The 20,683-nt window shown below is 39.6% G+C and overlaps 1 protein-coding gene across 1 annotated transcript in view; it reads left to right on the top strand.

The window, feature by feature from the left end:
- Window positions 1–20,683, top strand: part of SMARCD2 (SWI/SNF related BAF chromatin remodeling complex subunit D2) — a 46,458-nt gene that overhangs the window by 12,645 nt on the left and 13,130 nt on the right. The window contains exon 2 of the mRNA XM_034415702.3: window positions 8,514–8,701. Within this exon, the coding sequence (XP_034271593.1) occupies window positions 8,514–8,701 (188 nt within the window). The remainder of the gene's footprint in view (window positions 1–8,513; window positions 8,702–20,683) is intronic.

The following is a 20,683-nucleotide window of genomic DNA, read 5'->3' as shown; positions in this document are numbered from 1 at the left end:
ATGTGTCTTTTCTTAAGAGCACATAGGCAACTGAAACCTTTAAAGTCTCTATTGTGCAAGTATGACTATCTCATTTTAAAATAGGGTGAGGTTGTCCCTGTCATCTTCTAACTTTGGTTTCAGTTCCATGTTCCTCTCCTCAGGGTAATGGAAAGTGTGCACATATGAGTTTGAGGTAGGGAGGAAGGCTGTTTTTGGTGCAATTCAAGAAAATAAAAATACACTGCTTCTTTGTTTTTTTTGCCATGTATGGCTTGAAATTGGATGGAAGAACTTTAGTTTCATAGTTACCGGTCTATATAATCAATTGTTAAGCATACATTTTACTTTTATTTAATCAAAGCAAGCTAGGGAGTTTTTATGGTGAGTTAACATCTTCAAATTATGCATTGCATTGATGCATCAATAGGTTTTCTACCCTTGTGCCTTTAATACATTTATCTGGAGGGTTAGGCTGGTCCTTTCAGATCTTGAGGGTTAGGCTGCCCTTCCCTAATCTGGTGATCATTTGATATATTAGCTGTAATTGTGATTCCTAAATAGCTTGGCATTTTACCTAGGTGATTCACAACTGAAAGAACTGTAGTTTAACATGACTGGCAACAGGCTGTGGAAAGCAGGGTAATAGGGTCAGCTTTGCTTCAGACTGGCAATCAGGTTAACTAAAAAGTCATTTTTCTGGGTACAGGAAAGAGATATAGTCAGAAGCAAAACTTCAGACAGGTTATCACTTAACTCAGGATTGTGTTGTTCTGATTCTTCAAAGTTTTATTAAGTATAAGGCTTCTGACATAACAGTGATAGAAGATGTCCTGTCTCCTAAATGTTAACACAGCTGCACTTATTAGTAATATACAATGCATGTGGTTAATATTGAGTTGGGCGAGTGAAGAGACTGGAAACAGGATTCAGACAATAGCTCTTTATTCAGCAACTATGTACAAGCCAGCAGCTTGCCTCTCTGACAGTTTGTCCTTATATAGCTGTCAGGGAGTTCAACCAATCACGTTTGAGTATTTTTCCCGCTCAAAAACAATGGACCAGAGGGAAAACCTTTCAGTCTGTCAGTATCTAACTCCCCTCCCCTTTTAGTTGGAGCAATCCACTCTGCATACATAGTCACGCAGGTAGGTGGGGTTTACAAGTCCTTTCAGACCTGCACAGCTCAGTTGGTGTGGTGGCAGCGGCCCAAGAGGTTGTGCCTGCTGCTGCTTCCTGGTCCACCCGTGGAAAGTCCTGGAACTTTCTGGGTGAGGCCTCGGATTCTACTGGAACCGGTTCACGGTAGGAACGTCACTAGATTCGCGGTTCTTCAGGTGCGTACTCGGTTCCATCCAGCTTGAGTCTCCAGTCACTTGGAGTATGCGTCCACTACCACTAGGAATATTTGGCCATGGAATGGGCCAGCGAAGTTAATGTGGATCCAAGACCAAGGGGCTCTCGGCCTTTTCCACTCCTGTAAGGGGGCCCTTGGGGGTGCCAGTCGTGACTCTTGGAATGGTGTGCACCTAGCAACCCAGTCCTGTATTTTCTGGCCCATGTTAGGCCACCACATATAGCTTCTCACCACATATAGCTTCTGGCTAAGGCTTTCATCTGGACAATGCCTGGATGACTCTCGTAGAGTGCCCTTAGAATAGGTAAACCTGGGGGTATGATAATCTGGTTTCCCCATAACAAACAACCCACTTGCACAGATATTTCATGCTGTTTAGTCACAAATAGCTTAAACTCGACTTCAACTGGGCTTTTTGGCCATTCCCTCCACACCCAGTTCAAAAGAGTCTTGAATGTGGCGTCTTTAGCCGAATGCTTTGCCACTTTGGCAGAAGTCACAAGTACGGAATCAAGGCAGTCAATGAGGAGGACAGGAATGCCTGGGGTCAGATCATCCAACAGGTTGGGCAGGGGGATCTGCTGAGGGCATCTGCATACCTCACAGTCTTTCTGGGCCTGTGGAGGAGTTTGTAGCTGTAGGCAGACAGAAATATGGTCCATCTCATGAAATGGGGAGACAAAGCAGTTGGTGTGGGCCGGTCACCCGCCAATAGGCCCCAAAATGGCTTATGGTCTGTCACCAATTCAAAACCCCTCCCAAACAAATACTTGTAGAACCGCTTGACCCTGGCTACTGCAGCCAGTGCTTCCCTGTCCAGCTGGCTATAGCTCCACACTGCACTGGACAGAGTCCGAGAATAGTAGGCAACTAGGGCCCAGTGCCATTTGAGAGGCGGTGGCTGAGAACTGCCCCATGTTGAAAGGGGAGGCATCGCAAACCAATATCAAAGGCAGGGTGTCATTGTACTGGATCAAAAAACTGTCAGTCAAGAGTAGATGTTTCACTGCCTTAAAAGTGGCAGCCTCCTTGTCTCCCCCAGACCCAAGGGCTCTTTTTAGCCAGCAGCTTATGGAGAGGTTCTGCAACTGTCGACTTATTCTTCAAAAAAATGCTGTAAAAGTTCAGCAGACCCAGAAACGCTTGCAGTTCAGTGCGGTTTTTCGGGGTGGGTGCTGGATAGGCCGTATTTTACTATAGGTGGGGTATATACCTTCCCCATCTATCCGGTAGCCCAGGAATTCAACCTTGCGGACTCCGAGTTGGCATTTGCTGCTTTTTACCCGGAGCCCAGCAGCGTAAAATTTAGTTAGTACTTCCCTTAGGCAGGAACAAAGTGGTTGTTCATTGCAGGCTGTTATTAGTATATTGTCGAAGTTCAACACTACCCTGGGAATTTTTTGCAACAGCCATTCCATTACACTCTGAAAAATTCCCAGGGCAACACTAACCCTAAACTGTAAACGGTGACACTTGAACACCCCCCTATGTGTTACAATGGTTTGGGCCTCCGCCATAGCGCCATCTACAGGCAGTTGTTGGTATGCCTGCGCAAGGTCAAGTTTTGTGAATATACTTCCTGATCCCAGGGAATGCAATAATTGTTGGACAATTGGCACTGGGTAGGTGCTCTGCTTAAGTGCCTTATTTAAAGTACACTTATAATCAGCGCAGATGTGCAGTGACCTTTACCGTTTAATGGGAGTCACTATGAGGGTCTCCCATTTTGCATGATTGACCAGTTTGAGTATGCCCTGACTGATTAATTTGTCCAATTCTAGGTCGATCTTAAGCTTTAAAGCAAGGGGCTTCATGCGTATAGGCACGATATTGAGGTTTAGGCTAAAGGATATAGGGGTGCCCACATACTTGCCAAGCTCTGGGCTAAAGACATCCTGGAATTCTCAAATCAGGTCATCTGCACAAGTGCTGGTGATTGCTTTGATGCCGGTTACCCCCAGCCTGAGGGATTCGAACCAGTCTAACCCGAGCAGGATCAGGAGGTCTCCGCCACCGATGGTCAAGGGCAGGTCCCCGTGGAACTTGTTAAATTTGACGTTGAAGGTAACACAGGGATGTGATTTCCTTAGTAGTCGTTGAGTTGTAGCTGTTGGCGATCCAGCTGGGTTTTTTTTATTCTTGGGACTGCTTTTTTCAGGGCTTGCCAAGAGATGGTGGTCACCAATGACCCGGTGTTGATCTCCATCTCACAGGGAGACCCATCAATTTGTACTGTAACGTGTAGTTTCTTCTGGTAGGGGGTGCTCGCTTGCCCGATTCTAGTCTGTTTGGTTTCAGGGGCATCTCAGTTGGTGTTTTCACACCTTGGTTTCCAACCATGCTGTTTAAATGGTTTTGGGGCCTCGGGTAGGACGGCCTCCGGGGCAGCTCAGCGATTGGCAGGCAGGTTCATCCTGCATAGTCTCGCTAGGTGCCCTTTTTGGTCACATTGCCGGCAGATGGCATCTCTGTAGCGGCAGGAAACTCTTGGGTGCTGACCCCCGCAGCTGGCACATAGTTGCCGTTTGCTTTCTAGCTCTGTGGGCCTCTTTGACTCTCTGTGTGATAGACCTCGTCCTCGCTTCCCTCGGAGTCCTCGTCCTGATAATGGCCCTTATGCATGGTGGCCGTAGGCTTTATTGCTTGTGGGGCCGTATCAATTCAACTGCTTAGTTAGATGACTCCGTGGCCCTCGCTTTGTCTAATGCGGCCTGCAGAGTCAGGTTCGTTTTAGCTAGAAGCCTACATTGCAGGCGGGAGGTCTTGCACGCCACAAATGAGCTGATCTAACAAAATATCATCTAAGTATCTAAACTCACAATGAGCAGCGGCTTTTTGAAGCACCGCTATATATTGGTTGATGGACTCGCCATCCTTCTGTAATTGATGCCTGAATTCATAGTGACTCATGATTTTGGATGGTGCTGGAGCGTAATGAGTCTTCAGGGCATTCTGAAGCACTTGCCATGGTACGGACTGCACCAGAGTTGGTTCGGACAGGGATTCTGCCATGTCGAACACGTCGTGGTCACAATGGCTAAGGAATAGTGCCCTTTTTCAGTTATCCGATAACCTGAGGAGATCGTTGGCTTCCATGAAGCATGCGAATCAGGTCATATAAGTGTCCCATTTCTCCTTTGACGCACTTATGACGACAAGAAGCTCTCATTCGGGAGTATAGTAAGATCCTGTTAAATTTCTCTCTACCCATTCATGGCTACATTCCTGATCTCTTAAGATGCCGATTAAAGTCAAGAAACCCACCACTCTTGACAGCGCTTAAGCTGCTGGCCGATCATCAGAACACCACACAAAAGTGGATGGAAGCGTGGAGTAGCTATTTCCCCCAAGATATTTCTGAGCATATTAATCCTAATAGTATACCTCCAGGATTTAATCTACCCCGACACATACGGGTGACATACAATAGAATTAGAATGACTCATGGGGTGTGTGCTGGCTCCTTGTGTAAATGGGGAAAGACACCTTCAGCACAATGCGATTGCGGGGCCCCCCGACAGACTATCCAACATATAGTGAGGGAATGCTCTAACAGAAGGTATCCAGGAGATTTTAGAAACTTCCTCTGTGTAACAACGACAGCTACTGACTGGATCTCCAAACTTGACATTAAACTCTGAAATGTTATTTCTGTTTTCCTCTTAGGTTTTCTTACTGCTCTTTTTAAAATTGTTTTAATTGTTTTAACCTGTAAAAATGAAGTGTTTTAATATTGTGTGTGACCAGCCATACACTAAATAAATAAACTTGACGGATTGAAAGGTGTAGGTGGGTGGAACGCAGACATGCTTGCCTCTGTGTTTCCACTTTGAATTTGGCGCGCAAGATGGCCGCCTGACTGGATGTATAGTTGTCAGCTCTTTTTGCCTCAGTTCTCCTTTATAATCCCACCTTCATCGCCAGTGTTAAATTGGGCGAGCGAAGAGACTGGAAACAGGCTTCAGGCAACAGCTTTTTATTCAGCAATTCAGCAGCTTGCCTCTCTGACAGCTTGCCTTTATATAGGGAGCTGTCTGGGAGTTCAACCAATCACGTTTGAGTATTTTTCCCACTCAAACAATGGACCAGAGGGAAAACCTTTCAGTCTGTCAGTTAAATTCTAAAGCCTAACAGTTAAATTCAGCAAAAGTACCTAAGAAGGTACGTTACAATACTTTATCAATGCCTACACGTTGTCTTCGGTCATAGCATTGAGGTAACATGTGACTAGAAAATGGTTAGCTGGGAGCTTGGGTAGTAAATAGCACTATATCCAGTTTACTTTCTGATAAATGGATATTGGATGGATGGCTACATCCACACTGGCAGCCATTTTATTAATTGACAAGCCGCCTCATATCAACAGTTTTGAAAGAATCCTACAATATTGTTTCAAAATCTGAAATACACACCAAAGGGGAAACAAGCCATTCCTGCCAGCCCTGTTGCTCATTCTAGGCATGCCTATATGACACTCCTAAACTTGTTTAGCTATCACAATTACTTTAGGATTATAATTTTGTGAAGATGCTGCAAATTCCATTGCAAAGATGCTGCAGATTCCATTAGAGAAATATGTAAATTCTTCATATTTCTTTGAAAAAGCAGTAAAAGCTCAAACTTTTAATGTGCATTCAGTTGCTATCTTTTGGTTTACCATGGGAAGCAGTCATGCTTCCAGGATTTTTTTTTTTTTTTGCTTTGCTTTTATAAAGCAAATGTTGGAATCTTTTTTAACTCTAATATATTGTTATACAACTTGATACATTATATTGATTCAGTACAGTAATCGTTATATGATATAATTAGAGCTATTAATATTTCTATTATTTAGATAGTTTAAAGTATTGAAATTGCCTTTTGCCTGATTCTTTCCTGCTTCCATTACAATTGTATTGCTTTTCAAGTATCCTTTTCCAATTTCTTTGCTCTAAGACAGGAGGATGGGGTAGGAAGGGTCAGGCAAAGGAGAGATTGTCTGTAAAAATTGCTCCCTTTCTTTCTATCCACCCCTTCCATTTTCCCAGAGCAGCGAGATTGGAGAGACAGCGATTTCAAGAGAGTAAGCATCTCTTCTTCACATTGAGAGCAGTGTGATCATGAAAGCAGCAGGAAAGGGTCAGGCAAAGGAGAGATTGCCTACAGAAATTACTTGCTTTTTTCCCCTCCCTACTGCCCTTCACACAGCAGAGAAATTGGGGAGAAAGAAATTTCAAGAAAGTAGTGTAAACTATTTGCATAGTAGTGCATCTATCACTATCTATAGCTCCCAGCCCTGACCTATTGGTGCAATTGCATTGCTTTAGTGTGTTTTTTAAATAGCAAACAGCTTACTTTCTTGTAATCCCTTTCTTTCCAATCTCTGTGCTCTGCAAGAGGGGAAAAAAAACAACAACCCAGGCACTGGACAACATGTACTGGCATTATGGAGATCACACTTTTTGAGCGTGATTGAGGGATGATGGATAAATGCACCATAAAGTTATTTTTTCACCACCATCATAACTTTGAATGGTCAGTAAGTAAGGACCATTTGTACATTGTTAGTTTTTGCCATTGCTCTATATTCACCGTGTTCATGATCCAATGAGATACTGACGGGATTGTATCTTTCTTCCAGTTTGCTCTCTGCTGTAAGCATTTATTTCATTAAATTACTACATTTCTTTTCGATTTTTTTTTCTGAGATTATATCCAGTAGGAAAAGTTGTAGTTTCATTTCGAGATCTTCTGCATATACTGTATGTCTTTCAAATATTTTTGAATTCTTTTACATGTCCATCACATGTAGTAAATCTTGTCTTAGAATTACATCTTGAAATTGTCTTGGAATTAGAGAGGTGGTTTCTAGGTGCTAGCCTAGAAACTAGAAGACTTGGTTCTAGGCTCCTTTTAGATACAGAAGTCAACAGAGTGATTTTGAGTTAATCACACTCTGTCTCAGCCCAATCATAGTGCTGCTGTTGTGTGGAAAATAGGAAATAGTAGTACCGGTATTAAGAACATTCACCATCTGAAGAGTGTATATGTGTGTTTGTTTATACTTATATGTGTTTTTATGATGGGATAAAAATACAATAATAACAATAGTAATAAAATTTGTATATCTAAGATATTATTGATGAAGTTGCTTACCATCTATAATATATAATTTATAATAACCATTCAAACAACCTTCTCCTATGCCTGAAAAGAAAAGTTTTCCATCAATGTGTGCTACGTGTTCTAACATACACCAGTGAAACATGGACAGTAACCTCACAATCGACACAAAAGCTACAAGTGGCGCAAAGAACCATAGAAAGATACATGCCTGGCATTACAAGATAAGATAGAAAGACCTACACATGGATTAGAGAACAAACGAAAGTATACAATATCATCAAGAGAGTAAAAGAATTGAAATGGAAATGGGCTGGTCACATAGCAAGAAGAGCTGATAGTAGCTGGACTAAGGCAGATATAGAATGGATTCCATTTGATAAAAAGCATCCACAAAAGAGACCTAAAACAAGATGGGACATCAGCAGTATTGTGGGCCCAATTGTCAAAAGAAAGATCAGGGTTATATTGTTTGAAAACATGCAGAAGGTAGACAATGGCTAGAATGATGGTTGGAAACATGCAGTGAATAGATAATGGTTAGAATGATGATGATGATGAATGTAATGTTTATCAATATAGATGGTAAACAACTCCAACTTAATTTCCCTTTAAATTACAACTTGATGTAAATGTAGAATTAGTCCATAGTTCCTTCCATTGTTGCAGTGTAACTGTTTCTTGGAAATTTTACTTCCATTTTGTCATAAAAGTTTTTTTCTTTGTTATGCACATGTTCTAAGTAAGAGATGTGTGCATATTGTACTGCATTTATATGAGTGTTTCTAATTCTTGAGCTTTTTATTACACTGTTATCATTGCAAATTCCAGCCTTTACTGAGTAATTTTTTCTTTGTTTTTAATATGCATATTTAATTTTGTTTTAATTCTCTCCAGCATGAAAAGCATTTGAAAATCAAGCCAGGATGAAATTCTTGGGCTTACTATTCACTTTATAGTATTCCATGCTTTTATCAAACTTTGTCTGATAATATGTCTTTTAAGCTTCCTATGAATTCTTGATAGTTACACGACCAAATTTTCTAAAATGCCTATTTTTTTTCTTTCACATCAGCGCCCTGGAATGCTGCCTGGTGGAAGGATGCCTATGGCAGGATTACAAGTGGGATCCCCTTCAGGCCCTCCATATGGTACAGCCTCTTCAATGCGACCTGGAATGCCACCATCCCTGATGGATCCCTTCCGAAAGCGTCTACTTGTTCCTCAGGCACAAACACCTCAAGCACTTACACAAAGGCGAGGGTAAGAACTTAGGTGAAATAGGTGGAATGTTTGTTGTTCAGGTTATCCTGAGTTAGTGACCACTCATTCAGCAACTGTTTGAACTTAGGACAATATTGAACAATTATTATTTATAACTAACTTCAAAATTCCAGTTGTCACTGATTGTGATCTAAGTGCTCAGCAACTGGCGCAGATTTCAGATTGTTGCAGTGTCCTGTGTGACATGATGGCAATTTTCAATCTAAAAGGGAAAGCCTGAAGGAAGATGGAAGTCACGGTCACATGAAAATGATCCCCAGTGATATGCTTAATAACGATATCCGGGGAGTGCCAGGACTGCTTTACTAAGGAGCTAATTCACACAATATTTCCCTTTGTAATCATATTGATTTACGATGGAAGTTCTGGTCCTGATTACCAGTGTAATCAGTATAGGACCTCTGCATTCTATTTGTTATAGTGTTCTATTTATTAGTGTGAACTATCAAGAGTCTTTTATGATTGTGTATATTTGATAAAGAAACATACATTTTGAATAAATATGTGAATAAAACAGTGGAAAAGACAGCTATATATTGTTTTACTTTTTAATCTTCTGTATATGAAACTTGTCTTGAAATGTGTGATATTTATAAAGATGGAAAACGTTTTAGTTTCTATTCCTTCTCCTCCCCAAATCTCTTCCATCTTAAAATTCTCCCTTGCTTCAGTTATACATACTGATGAAGTAGGTACAGGGTTCAGCAACCATTCAAAGTTATGACTGTGCTGAACAAATGGTACTTACAGTATGAGTGTCAGCGTTCCAAGGAACATCCTCAACGAAAGAAGACTCCAAGGCTTGAGTTTCCTCAAAGTTCCTTTTTATTGAAGATGTCATATTGGCACATCTGGGAAAACCCGAATCTGAAAGTTTCCAGGTTTTCCTCATCCAAGTGAAAGTTCAAGTAGCTTTCTGAAACCAGCCTTTGGGTCTAGATTGAGACCCCAGACCCAACCACCTCTTCCTCCTATAGTGGTACAAGGGGAAACCCATTATGAGGTGAAAAAAATTTAGATTCTAGATTATACAGAAGTCAATTACAGTATTTAGTTCATTGGAAAGGGTACCCTTTGAAGCTACTTGGGTTAAGACTTGGAATATATAGGCAGAAGACTGGTTAAGTAATTCCATGACAAATATCCTGATAAACCAAAGGGTCCCCCTGGGGGGGAAGGGGGGAGGGGTGGTTAAGTGAATGATTTTAACCCTCTGTATTACTCTTGTTCCAGGACATGCTTTTCTGATGGGGTGGGGGGTGGCTTGTCAGACCTGGAAGCCATCTTTTACATTTGGGCCCTCAGGCCTGCCACATTTTTCTATTGTGGGAAAATGGGAGGAGGGATTGCATAGAGTATGGGTGATATGTAGCCAAAATAACATTCCTTTCTCAGAGAGTCAACAACGCCTTGCCCTGGCACCTGGAGTCAGACGACTGGGAGGTGTCTTCCGTGTCTTTCCAGGTCTGACAATGAGGGTCCTCAAAATTGCAGAAAAATTGTATTGATAAGGGAAGGGGTTATACCAGATTGTACTTTATCTCATGTCACTGCTATACAAAACTAATTAGGCAGACTCTAGTATTGAGCAGAAAGCAATAGCAGTAGCATTTAGACATATATACCACTTCACAGTGCTTTACAGCCCTCTCTAAGTGGTTTACAGAGTCAGCTTATTGCCCCCAAAAATCTGGGTCCTCATTTTACCCACCTCGGAAGGGTGGACGGCTGAGTCAACCTTGAGCCTGTGAGAATCAAACTGCCAAACTGCAGGCAACAGGCAGTTAGCAGAATATCCTGCAGTACTGCATTCTAACCACTGCCCCACCACAGCTTATTTATCTTGAAATGGTTATTTCAAGATAAACGAAGGGACAAGAAAAGTTGTATAATTTATTATATTTTTATTTATATATTTAGTTTAGTTTAGTTTAGTTTAGTTTAGTTTAGTTTAGTTTAGTTTAGTTTAGTTTAGTTTAGTTTAGTTTAGTTTAGTTTATTTCAATTTGTATACCGCCCTTCTCCTAGTGGACTCAGGGCGGTGAACAGCCAGAGCTAAAACACATGCAGATACAAAATTTAAAATTGTTAAAAGAATTATATAACTGGCCCAATTTAAAACAATTCAATTTAAAACCCCATGACAATTTAAAACTAAAAAACTAAAAAGACTAAAAAAGGGGGAGGGGGTTCACGCCAGCCCTGCTTGATGGAAAAGAAAAGTTTTCAGGGCACGGCGAAAGACCCGGAGATCCGATATCCTTCGTATCTCCGGGGGCAAATCATTCCAGAGGGCAGGAGCTGCCACAGAGAAGGCCCTCCCCCTGGGGGTCGCCAGCCGACATTGCCTGGCTGACGGCACCCTGAGGAGTCCCTCTCTGTGGGCGCGTACTGGTCGGTGGGAGGCTATCGGCGGCAGAAGGCGGTCCTGCAAATACCCAGGTCCTATGCCATGGAGCGCTTTAAAGGTTTATTTATATATTTATGGGATCAGGGGTAAGGAGATACTTGTTTGGCTCATGTGCCCAATTAACTTTGCAGGCCCAGTAAATTATGCACCTTAACTTTGTTGAAACTAAGGTACCTATTTTCTACATGCCTTGCATGATAAAATACCATGGACAACTACATAATGTGGATTCCAGGTAATATTCTGTGTTAGGATTTGGCTACCTTCCACATTTGTCCCAGATGCTTCTTTGCCAACACATCTTGGAAAAACGTATGCTTGTTGAAGAGGGGGTTATATGAATAATTGATTTTGACATCCCTGGCCTCCCTATCCTAGATGTTGGAGAACAGAATTACCTTACTAGCAATGTTAAACAAAGAATCACAAAACCCATTCTGTAAACATTGCAAGAGGGAGCCATGCTAGTCTATGTTTCTCCCTCCCAGGAGAATCTGCTAGCACCTTTTATCTTATTAAAAAGCATAAGTTTTCATGAGTTGCTCACCTCATAACCTATAGGATTTATTAGATCCTATGATCAAATCAGCCAAGTACTTCAGTCTCTTGATTGGATAAGAGACTACTGAGTGTCTTGTTATCAGAAGCTATCTCTATAACTGAGTAACTTTAAACTATATCCCCTAAAATATATGATTTGTTAATGAAAATATTAACAGTTAATGAGCATATTTCTGTTGCTTAACAGAAATATGCTCATTAACTGTCAATGTTTCAAGAATCATTTACCTTTTGAATTAACTAGTATTTTCAGTATTTCTGAGCATAACTGCCATATTAAAATTTCTACAATTTAAAACCACAGCTATCAGTTTCAAGCCTAGTGTTTCCTGTCTTTCTGTCTAAGTTTTAAAATGGAGAGAGATTTATTATGATATTACATTGTCTATGCGAAGGAATATTCACCTGTTGCCTGAAAGTAAAGTAGCCCACTTAGATTTACTATTGCAACAAGAACTAGACTTTTAATGAATTTTTCTATTATCAAGAGACTGCATTTATTTGTTTGTTTTATTATGATAAGTCATTTAGTTAAGGTATGCCACGAGATTTAGAATTGTTCTGTGATATTTTGTGAAAATTATTTGTCTCTCTGGAAGCATAACTTTTTTCAGGATGCTTTGTTTAGCTTCAAATTCCCAACACAACAGGGAGGGACTGTTGGAGATCTTGTTGTTGTGGTAAGCCAGAAAAGAGATTGAATCCATTCAAGTTCTGTTTTCAGTTAGCCAGAATCAAAAATACTTACCAGGCTTTCTCAACCTCTTAAGTTAGTGGAAATGGAATGATTCGAAGTATTAATATGATCCTCATGTTGCCTTCTCTGACGATTCAAAGATCTGATCATTTTCTGTTGAATCCTTAACAAAACTTAAAACGATCCTCTTCCCTAAAACAGCCCATCCTCTACAGTAACATGAAAGAATTGCCCAGCTAGATTGCAGTACCTAACTGGTTTTAACTGATCAACAATAAAGTTTGGTTGGCTTGGTTAGTGCACTAATTAAATGCATTTACTGAGAAGAATAGAAAATATTGTCGAAAACAAGGAAATGGGTGGAGGTGAAAATAGCAGCAGACAGTACTGCTGCTTGGGAGGGGCTGCTTGCCTGATGAACGTAATCCTTTTGTAATGCTTATACAAAGCTTCTCTCTCTTTTAGGACATTGGAATAGCTCTATTAGGCTAGGTCAAGTCCTTTTTAATTCACATCTTGTTTCTCATAGTAACCAGTAATATACTTCTGAGATATTACAAAGCAGGAGATGGGAGACTTAGCACTATAAATGGTATTTGGAGACTCGTTGCCATTAATCCAGAGCTCACATTGATTCTTCAGGACAAAAGGATCTTCCTTCTAGTTGTGCATTCTTTTAGACTTTGTCAACAAAAATGTGTGCTGACTTAATTTGCATTGCCTCAATGCCTTAGCTCTAATCTTCTCCAGTTACTAGTTATAATGTACAGATAGTCCTTGAGTTACAATTCAGAGGAGCCTGCAGCATCTCTGGTTAATTGTAAGTGCAAATCTTCCATTTGAAACCAAGTCATAAGTAGCTTTTTGGGGGGGGGGGTGCTCAGTTGTAAGCAACTGGTCATAAATAGAGGACTATCACCTTTAATGTGGAACAGTGTATGGATAGTATTTCATATATTTCCCTAGTTTCATTTCCCTTTCTGGCCATATCAAAAAAATATATCAACTCTTCTTTATAAAATGCAGTAAAGTGGACTTGGTCAAGTATAGGTGAATGCCTGGGGTGAAGGGTTTAGTTTTCAACTTGTTTAATGACTGGTATTCCATATAGTAATATGACCGTTTCTGAATATAAGTCTACTAGTCTTCTATGTTTATAATGATTGAATTGTCCCCCTGTCACCCTTTGAGGAATATTTTCTGTACAAGGACACATAGATCTACTACTCAAGGATTTGTTCCATCGACAGGAACATCTCCTTCATCCTTGAAAATATGTCATCCCTTATCTCCTTGAGAGCAAAGAAAGTATTATCTCGGAAAGGAGATTAAGTTGTCACATCCTGGAAGATTTTGTCTACATGCTTTCTGTCTCTAAACATGCCCAACTCAACTGCCTTAATTGGACCTTGACAACCAAGAATTCATTGTTCCAATCACATACTATATACATACTCAACAAGCAGATATTTGTACATTTCACAACTTGTGCAAATAAACTGAAAAGCATTCTCCTTCTGCCCCTGGCTCTCTAGCTTCATATTGATTACTGTTAATAAATTTGAATTATCTAAAATTTAACTTCCGTGTTTATAGAGCTGGAATTCTGGTTCCTCAGTTAAATTTGATGCTTAATTGATGAAAGTGGGAAGTCAGGGCTTGACCCATTGAGTCACAAAATCCCCCTATTCTCCTGTTCTTAGTTCACAGGCACTGAACTGCCTCTCTTTTTAAGAGTGATAGTTAAGTTGGAAGTGTTTCTTGAGGGAATGCAACTGTCACCTAGCAACTATTCCCTTGATCAGTGAATTAGCTGCAACTTCAGTTCCTTTCATTCACACTATGTGGTCAGTAGACAAGCAACTTTCCTTAATTACCTACTGCCCTTATCTCATCTCCACCAAGTCCCCCCCCCATTTTCTTTCCCTATTAAGTGAGATGCCTCCTTTTCTTAATTCCTTTGTTCTAGTTTTTTTGTTTTCGTAGAGGAAAGGGAATGTCTATGTATGGAGTATTCTTTTATATATGAGATAATGATTTGTGTGTGAGAAAATGGTTGGAATAATTCAGATGAAAATACATTCATTTTATAATGAGGAACTTGATTTTATACAGGTAGTCCTCAGCTTATAACCACAACTGAGCCCAAATATTCTGTTGCTAAGCAAGATAATTGTTAAGTGAATTTCCCCCCATTTTACGACCTTTCTTGCCATAGTTTAAGTGAGTAGTTGTTAAATTAACAACAAGACTGTTAAATGAATCTGGCTTCCCCATTGATTTTGCTTGTTAGAAGTTTGGAAAAGCTGATCACATGACTCCAGGACACTGTAACCATCAAAAATATGAATCAGTTAGTAAGCATCTGAATTTTAATCAGGTGACCATGGCATGTTGCAACAGTTGTAAGTGTGAAAAACAATCACTTTTATTAGTGCCATTGTAACTTTGAATGGTCACTAAATAAACTGTTGTAAGTCAAGGATGATCTGTAAGCAGTTTACTTTAATGAAAAATTATTAATATAAATGCATTAATATAAACTATTAATAAAAAAGCAAAACAAATGTTTTGTTCCTGTACTGTTTTGGAGAGCAGCTCTTAATAGGTATGTTCATATACATATACTATACAAATATGTCATAACATCCATTAGTTGGAAGTGTTTGGGAACATTTGTTTGATCATGCCGAGTTGAACAATAGTGGAGGAAACACATATTGAAGTACTTTTAACTTCACATTAGGATTTATAGATCACATTTTTAGAGTGTTTTATACAGTGTTAAGATGAAGCTGTAACTCATTTTTCCTCACCTCATTTTAATATAGATTTCTACCTCCTTCATTTCCTGCTTTCAAGTTTATTACTTATTCTAACTATATAAGCTATTTCTATTGAATTCAAACTGTAGGCTGTTCTTTTCTCAAAAATATTTCTGGCCCATCAACATACTCTGCTTGGCCTCATTTTACCAGCTGTTTTTAAAAGCAAATGGTTTGAAAATGACATTCAGTTTCTTGGCAATTCTTTTCCAGCTTGATCCAAAGGAGATGTTATATAGAGAATGAGCAGCTGTAAACATCTGGCTTTGAGAATTCAGAGGCCAAATTCTGCAGAGAGAAAATAAAGGTGTAAATCAGAAAACTGTTGGCTTACTACTTCTCATTTTCAGAGGCTGAAAACCATTATTCAATTTAAGTTGCTACATTTTTTTCCTTGTATCATAAGTCTGAGCTGAAATTGATCTGTTTTTAGCAGAATTTCATTTATAGCTTGAAAGCGTGTTATTTTTGTCCCTTTTCTTTAGCTTTTATTATTCCGGATAAATATATGCTATGCCTTAATTTATATTATAATACCAATATTAAATCATTTGATTTATAACATCTCATTATTACTCAGAATAATTATTGGACTTATACAACAACTTGCTTTCCTCCTTTCTCTGATTAATGTCAATGTTTAGTCTTCTCTTTGAATCTTTGGATATATAAAATGCATGTCCCTAAATTTATTGTACATAACACTTTTATCATCTATAGATGATATGTGACTGCATTTAAGTAAATAAATGATTTAAGGTGTCCTCAGATAATTTAGAATTCAAATGTTTTGGATTTTTTTAATATTTCAGAAAAAGAAAAGAGTTCCCTCTCCCCATTGATGAGTTGTTCTAAATCGATTACATTTTTGTAGCAGACCATGATGCGCATTAGATATACATTTAATCCAGATAATCTCTGGAAGTTAAGAGTTATAGCAATAGTAATAGCACTTAGACTTATGTACCACTTCATAAGTGCTTTACAGCCTTCTCTAAGTGGTTTACAGAGTCAGCATATTACCGCCAACGATCTGGGTCCTCATTTTACCGACCTCGGAAGGATGGAATGCTGAATCAACGTTGAGCCTGGTGAGATTCGATCTGCCAAACTGCTGGCAGCCAGTGATCAGCAGAAGTAGCCTGCAGTACTGCACTCTAACCACTGCGCCACTGTGGCACTGGTTATATAGGTCAAATGGTCCAGGTAATATGGAATTTTGGTCCCTGTGGATAATGATAGCCAGGAAGCATTGGAAATGACTATCAGTGACTGTGGATGACTGTGACAGTGCAGTGTACTGAAACTGCCACAACTTTACCAAATGTTAATCCCACAGGAGCAATAGGTCCCAGATTTTGGATGCATTCTGTAAGTTAGCCCATTTGGCTAACTTGATTTTGAAAATCAACATACCTAACTTGAGGTATGTTGATTTTAAAATAGTTGCCCTATGTTGCACCATTTTGCCCTATTGAAGGGCAAACCATCAAACAAGTACGAGAGTTTTAGTAGTATATGGCTGTTTTAGTATCCAGAAAACATTAGAGGCTACATCTGTAATGGCTGAAGGAGAACACAGTAACTCCACTTAAGTGCTCCCAGCCTTTTTACTCACTGCTCGAGGGAGGAGACAAAAACTTTTGAGTCCTACATTGCTATCTGCCTTCTTTTGCTGGAACAGGAAGAAGAGACCCTCAAGCTGCCCCTTTCCATCTCTCCTTTGAGAGCACACATGCTTTCCCGCTCCTCCATGTTGCAAGGTTACATTCTGACTAATCACACTTGGCTTATGCTTTCAGATAGTGCTCTCGCAATCCCCTGTATTTTGCAGCATTCAACTTGGACTATTTGGATACCATTTCTAACATGCAGGAAGAAAAGAAATAATGATTATCCCCTTTTCCATTTATATTTTTCTCTCTTCTACCTTCAGATTTATCCTCACTTGTCACCCTGACGGGTCCATTAATTTGGTGTTTTACTGTGATAGTAATTGTTAAAAATATGAACATTCTTCTGTAGAAATATTGTATATGAATTTTGTTATATTTACGTTAAAATTGAGGTTAAGAAAAAGAACTATTTATTGGCACATTTATTGAAAAGCTCTGAATGGCTTTCTGACTTAGAGCTACAACTCTGGATAGCTCACAACAGTTATATAAAACCAAAGATCATAAATAGATAAAAACAAACAATAAAAACAGAAATAAAGAAACCTGGCACTATAACCCGTCACCATTAATGCAACCAATACTCCTATCTTCCAGTTCTGACAAGGGCTTGAGGGAAGAAAAAATAATCTATGGCTTTCTAGAAAATTAAGCAAGTGGGAGCCTGCTCGATCTCATATAGAAGAGTATTCTATAGAGCAGGAACAGTCATGGAAAGGTCCTAGGTCCCACTAGAAGGCATCAGGTAAAGTAAAGGAGTATGCCTACTCTGTCCAATCTGGTGGCACAGCAGATACCCTAAAGGGGATCCTGTAAATAATAATGACCTGACTCAGTAATAACCATCTCCTTAAATTACATCCAGAAGAAAAAAAAAGAGAGCAAGTACAGCTCATGCAATAGAGATATAACGTGGATGGACTTAGGGGCATTCAGTATTGTGTACTACCATACTCTGGACCAGTTGAAACTTCTGGGTGATCAAGGACAACTCAAGGTACAGCACATTCCAGTAGTCCAACTGGAAAATGACCAGAGTATGAATGACCACGAGGAAGGCCTCCCGGTTAGGAAACAGCGTAATTGGCATCCAAGATGAATTTGTGCAAAGCCCCCTATCCTAGCCACTGCAGCTACCTGCTTTCACAATGCTTTGAAGGTGAGGAAGAATGTTTATGCTAAACTTCAAAGTTTAAAATGCATAACATTGAAGTGTTTCATCGAGCATCCACCAAAGTAGTAGAAGTTTCTTAAGAACTCTTAACTGGTCATTACCAAAGCTAAGGAAATGCTCTGTATAGGAGAAGCTGTTTGGTTTCCAAAACAAAACAAAAACCCTAAGAAATTTTTCCAACAATTCTGAAAAATATCATTTTGAAGATCTGGTGAAAACATTTTTCTTTCCTTTCCTTTCCTTTCCTTTCCTTTCCTTTCCTTTCCTTTCCTTTCCTTTCCTTTCCTTTCCTTTCCTTTCCTTTCCTTTCCTTTCCTTTCCTTTCCTTTCCTTTCCTTTCCTTTTTTTCTGTTCCTCCTTCCTTCCTTCCTTCCTTGCTTGCAAGAATAGCACTGATAACAAAATCATGTCAAATTTCTAACTATCCATTCACAAACGTCTCAGAGTCTAAAGCAATTTCAAACTGTTTTTTTTTCTTTTTGAAGCAAGTTGTAAAATTTATGAAAAACAGCAGTTTAAATATAAGACTTTTTACATCTGTTGGTGCAGATTTGGGTTATGAAACATTTCTGTTCTGAAAAGATGGAAATTTTCCTCAGGCATCAGAAAAAAGAAACATATTATGAATGGATGGACCAAATGTTTCAACTTTAATTGGAATATTTGAATATTTCGGCATTTTTTTAACAACTTCAGTTTAAAACTATGTGGAAAGAACACTACAAATATTATAAACCATTATTATGTCACAAAAGCATTTTCAGAAAAAAAGGCAAGCTTTGAAAATGTCAAACGGAAGGTAAAATAACTAACATTTCATTTTTTGCAATGTTTTCAGAACTTACTGAAAATGAGAGTAACATTTTAAATAACATTGTTAAAAAAAATAAGAGAAATACATAGTACCTTAACAGGATTACCGTGTATACAACCTCATCAGCTATTTTCTAAACAGTTTATTTTTAGCAATTCTAATTTAATTTAATCAGAATAGAGCTGGAAGAGACCTTGGAGGTCTTCTACTCCAACCCATGCTCAAGCAGAAGACCCTATACCCCTGATGGCGAACCTATGGCGCGTGTGCCAGAGGTGGCACACAGCACCGTCTCTGATGGCATGGTAGCTTCTAGTTATAACTTTATTTATTTCTACCGTGTTTCCCCAAAAATACGACCTACCCCGAAAGTAAGCCCTAGCATGATTTTTTTACACGTGCGCCCAATATAAGCCCTACCCCCAAAATAAGCCCTAATTAAGACCTTGCCCACTCCAGGGTCGGGGTGGGGCGAGACGCACAGGTAAAAATTAAGATAGGGTGGGGATGGGAGTGGGGGTGGAGCTGCCCTACTTACCAGGCCTCGCACACTTGTCTTGCCTTCCCAGTCCACTTCTTCTGTGGCCGCTTGCCGCCACTTGTGTGTGTTGCCCTGGCCTTTGTTTTGCTGTCAGAGGCCTTAAGGGAAAACCTCTGCAGCTGAGAAATGGATTCCGGATTGACGTGCACGGTGCCTTTGGCCTCATTTCGCCTGCAGAGGCCTTTCCAGAAGCCTCTTGACAGCAACAGGGAGGCTGGGGACGACACGTGCAAGCTGCAACAAGCGGCCACAGAAGAAGTGGGCTGGCAGTGGGCTCCTGCTGAGTGGGGCTGTCATTGCAAGGAGAGCCAGTGGAAGACACCCACCCACCCCTGAAAATAGGACCTGTTCCCTTTTTAGGTATCAAAAAATATATAAAACCGGGTCTTATTTTCGGGGAAACACAGTAGATGTTCCTCAGTCTGTTTTTTGATTAATTTTTCCAGTATCTTCCCAGGTATTGATGTTAGGCTCATTTATTGATTGATTGATTGATTGATTGGATTTGTATGCCGCCCTTCTCCCAAAGTACTCAGGGCATCTCACAACAATAAGAAACAGAAAATACAAAAGTTAAAAGACAAATTAAAGCAGAATATCCAATAAATAAGGTTAAATATGGGAATACAAATTCAAATTTAAGATTTAAGAATTTAAAAAGCTACAAAATCAGTTTAGAGTCAACCCAGGCCCACCCGTTGGAAGAGTCAGGTCTTCAAGGCCCGGCAGCCTTGAAGGTTCGGAAGTCGGGGATTATCCTGAGCTCCAGGGGTAACGTAAAGGTTTATAGTTTCCAGGGTCTTTTCTCCCCCTTTTTTGAAGTTGGAAACCATATCAACTCTTTTCCAATCCTGAGGTATTTCCCTGATGCTCCAGGATTTATGTAAGATATGGTACAATGATTCTGAGATAATATCTGCCATCTTCTTCAGAACTCTGGGGGGTAATCTGTCAGGTCCAAATGTTTTATATTCATTAAGATCAGACAGGTGTTCTCTTATCATTTCCTTGCTTATTTTAATTTTTATTTCTAGTCTGTCTTTTACAGTTATTTTTTTTTTGTTAGGTTGGGCTATAGTTTCTTTTTACATGAAGACTGATGCAAAGAGTGAGTTAAGCAGTTCTACTTTCTCTCCTGCCCATTACTTCCTTGCCATCTTCTCTTTAGTGGGTTGGCTGTTTCCTATACTTTTTTCTTGTTATTTATATGTTGAAATAAACTTTTATTATTATCTTTGACTTTTGTTGCAAGACTTTTATTCA

This window comes from Pantherophis guttatus, chromosome 4, assembly GCF_059756535.1.
Source record: "Pantherophis guttatus breed Tessera chromosome 4, ASM5975653v1, whole genome shotgun sequence".
Taxonomy (NCBI): domain Eukaryota; kingdom Metazoa; phylum Chordata; class Lepidosauria; order Squamata; family Colubridae; genus Pantherophis; species Pantherophis guttatus.
This window is presented reverse-complemented; position numbering and strand designations above follow the sequence as displayed.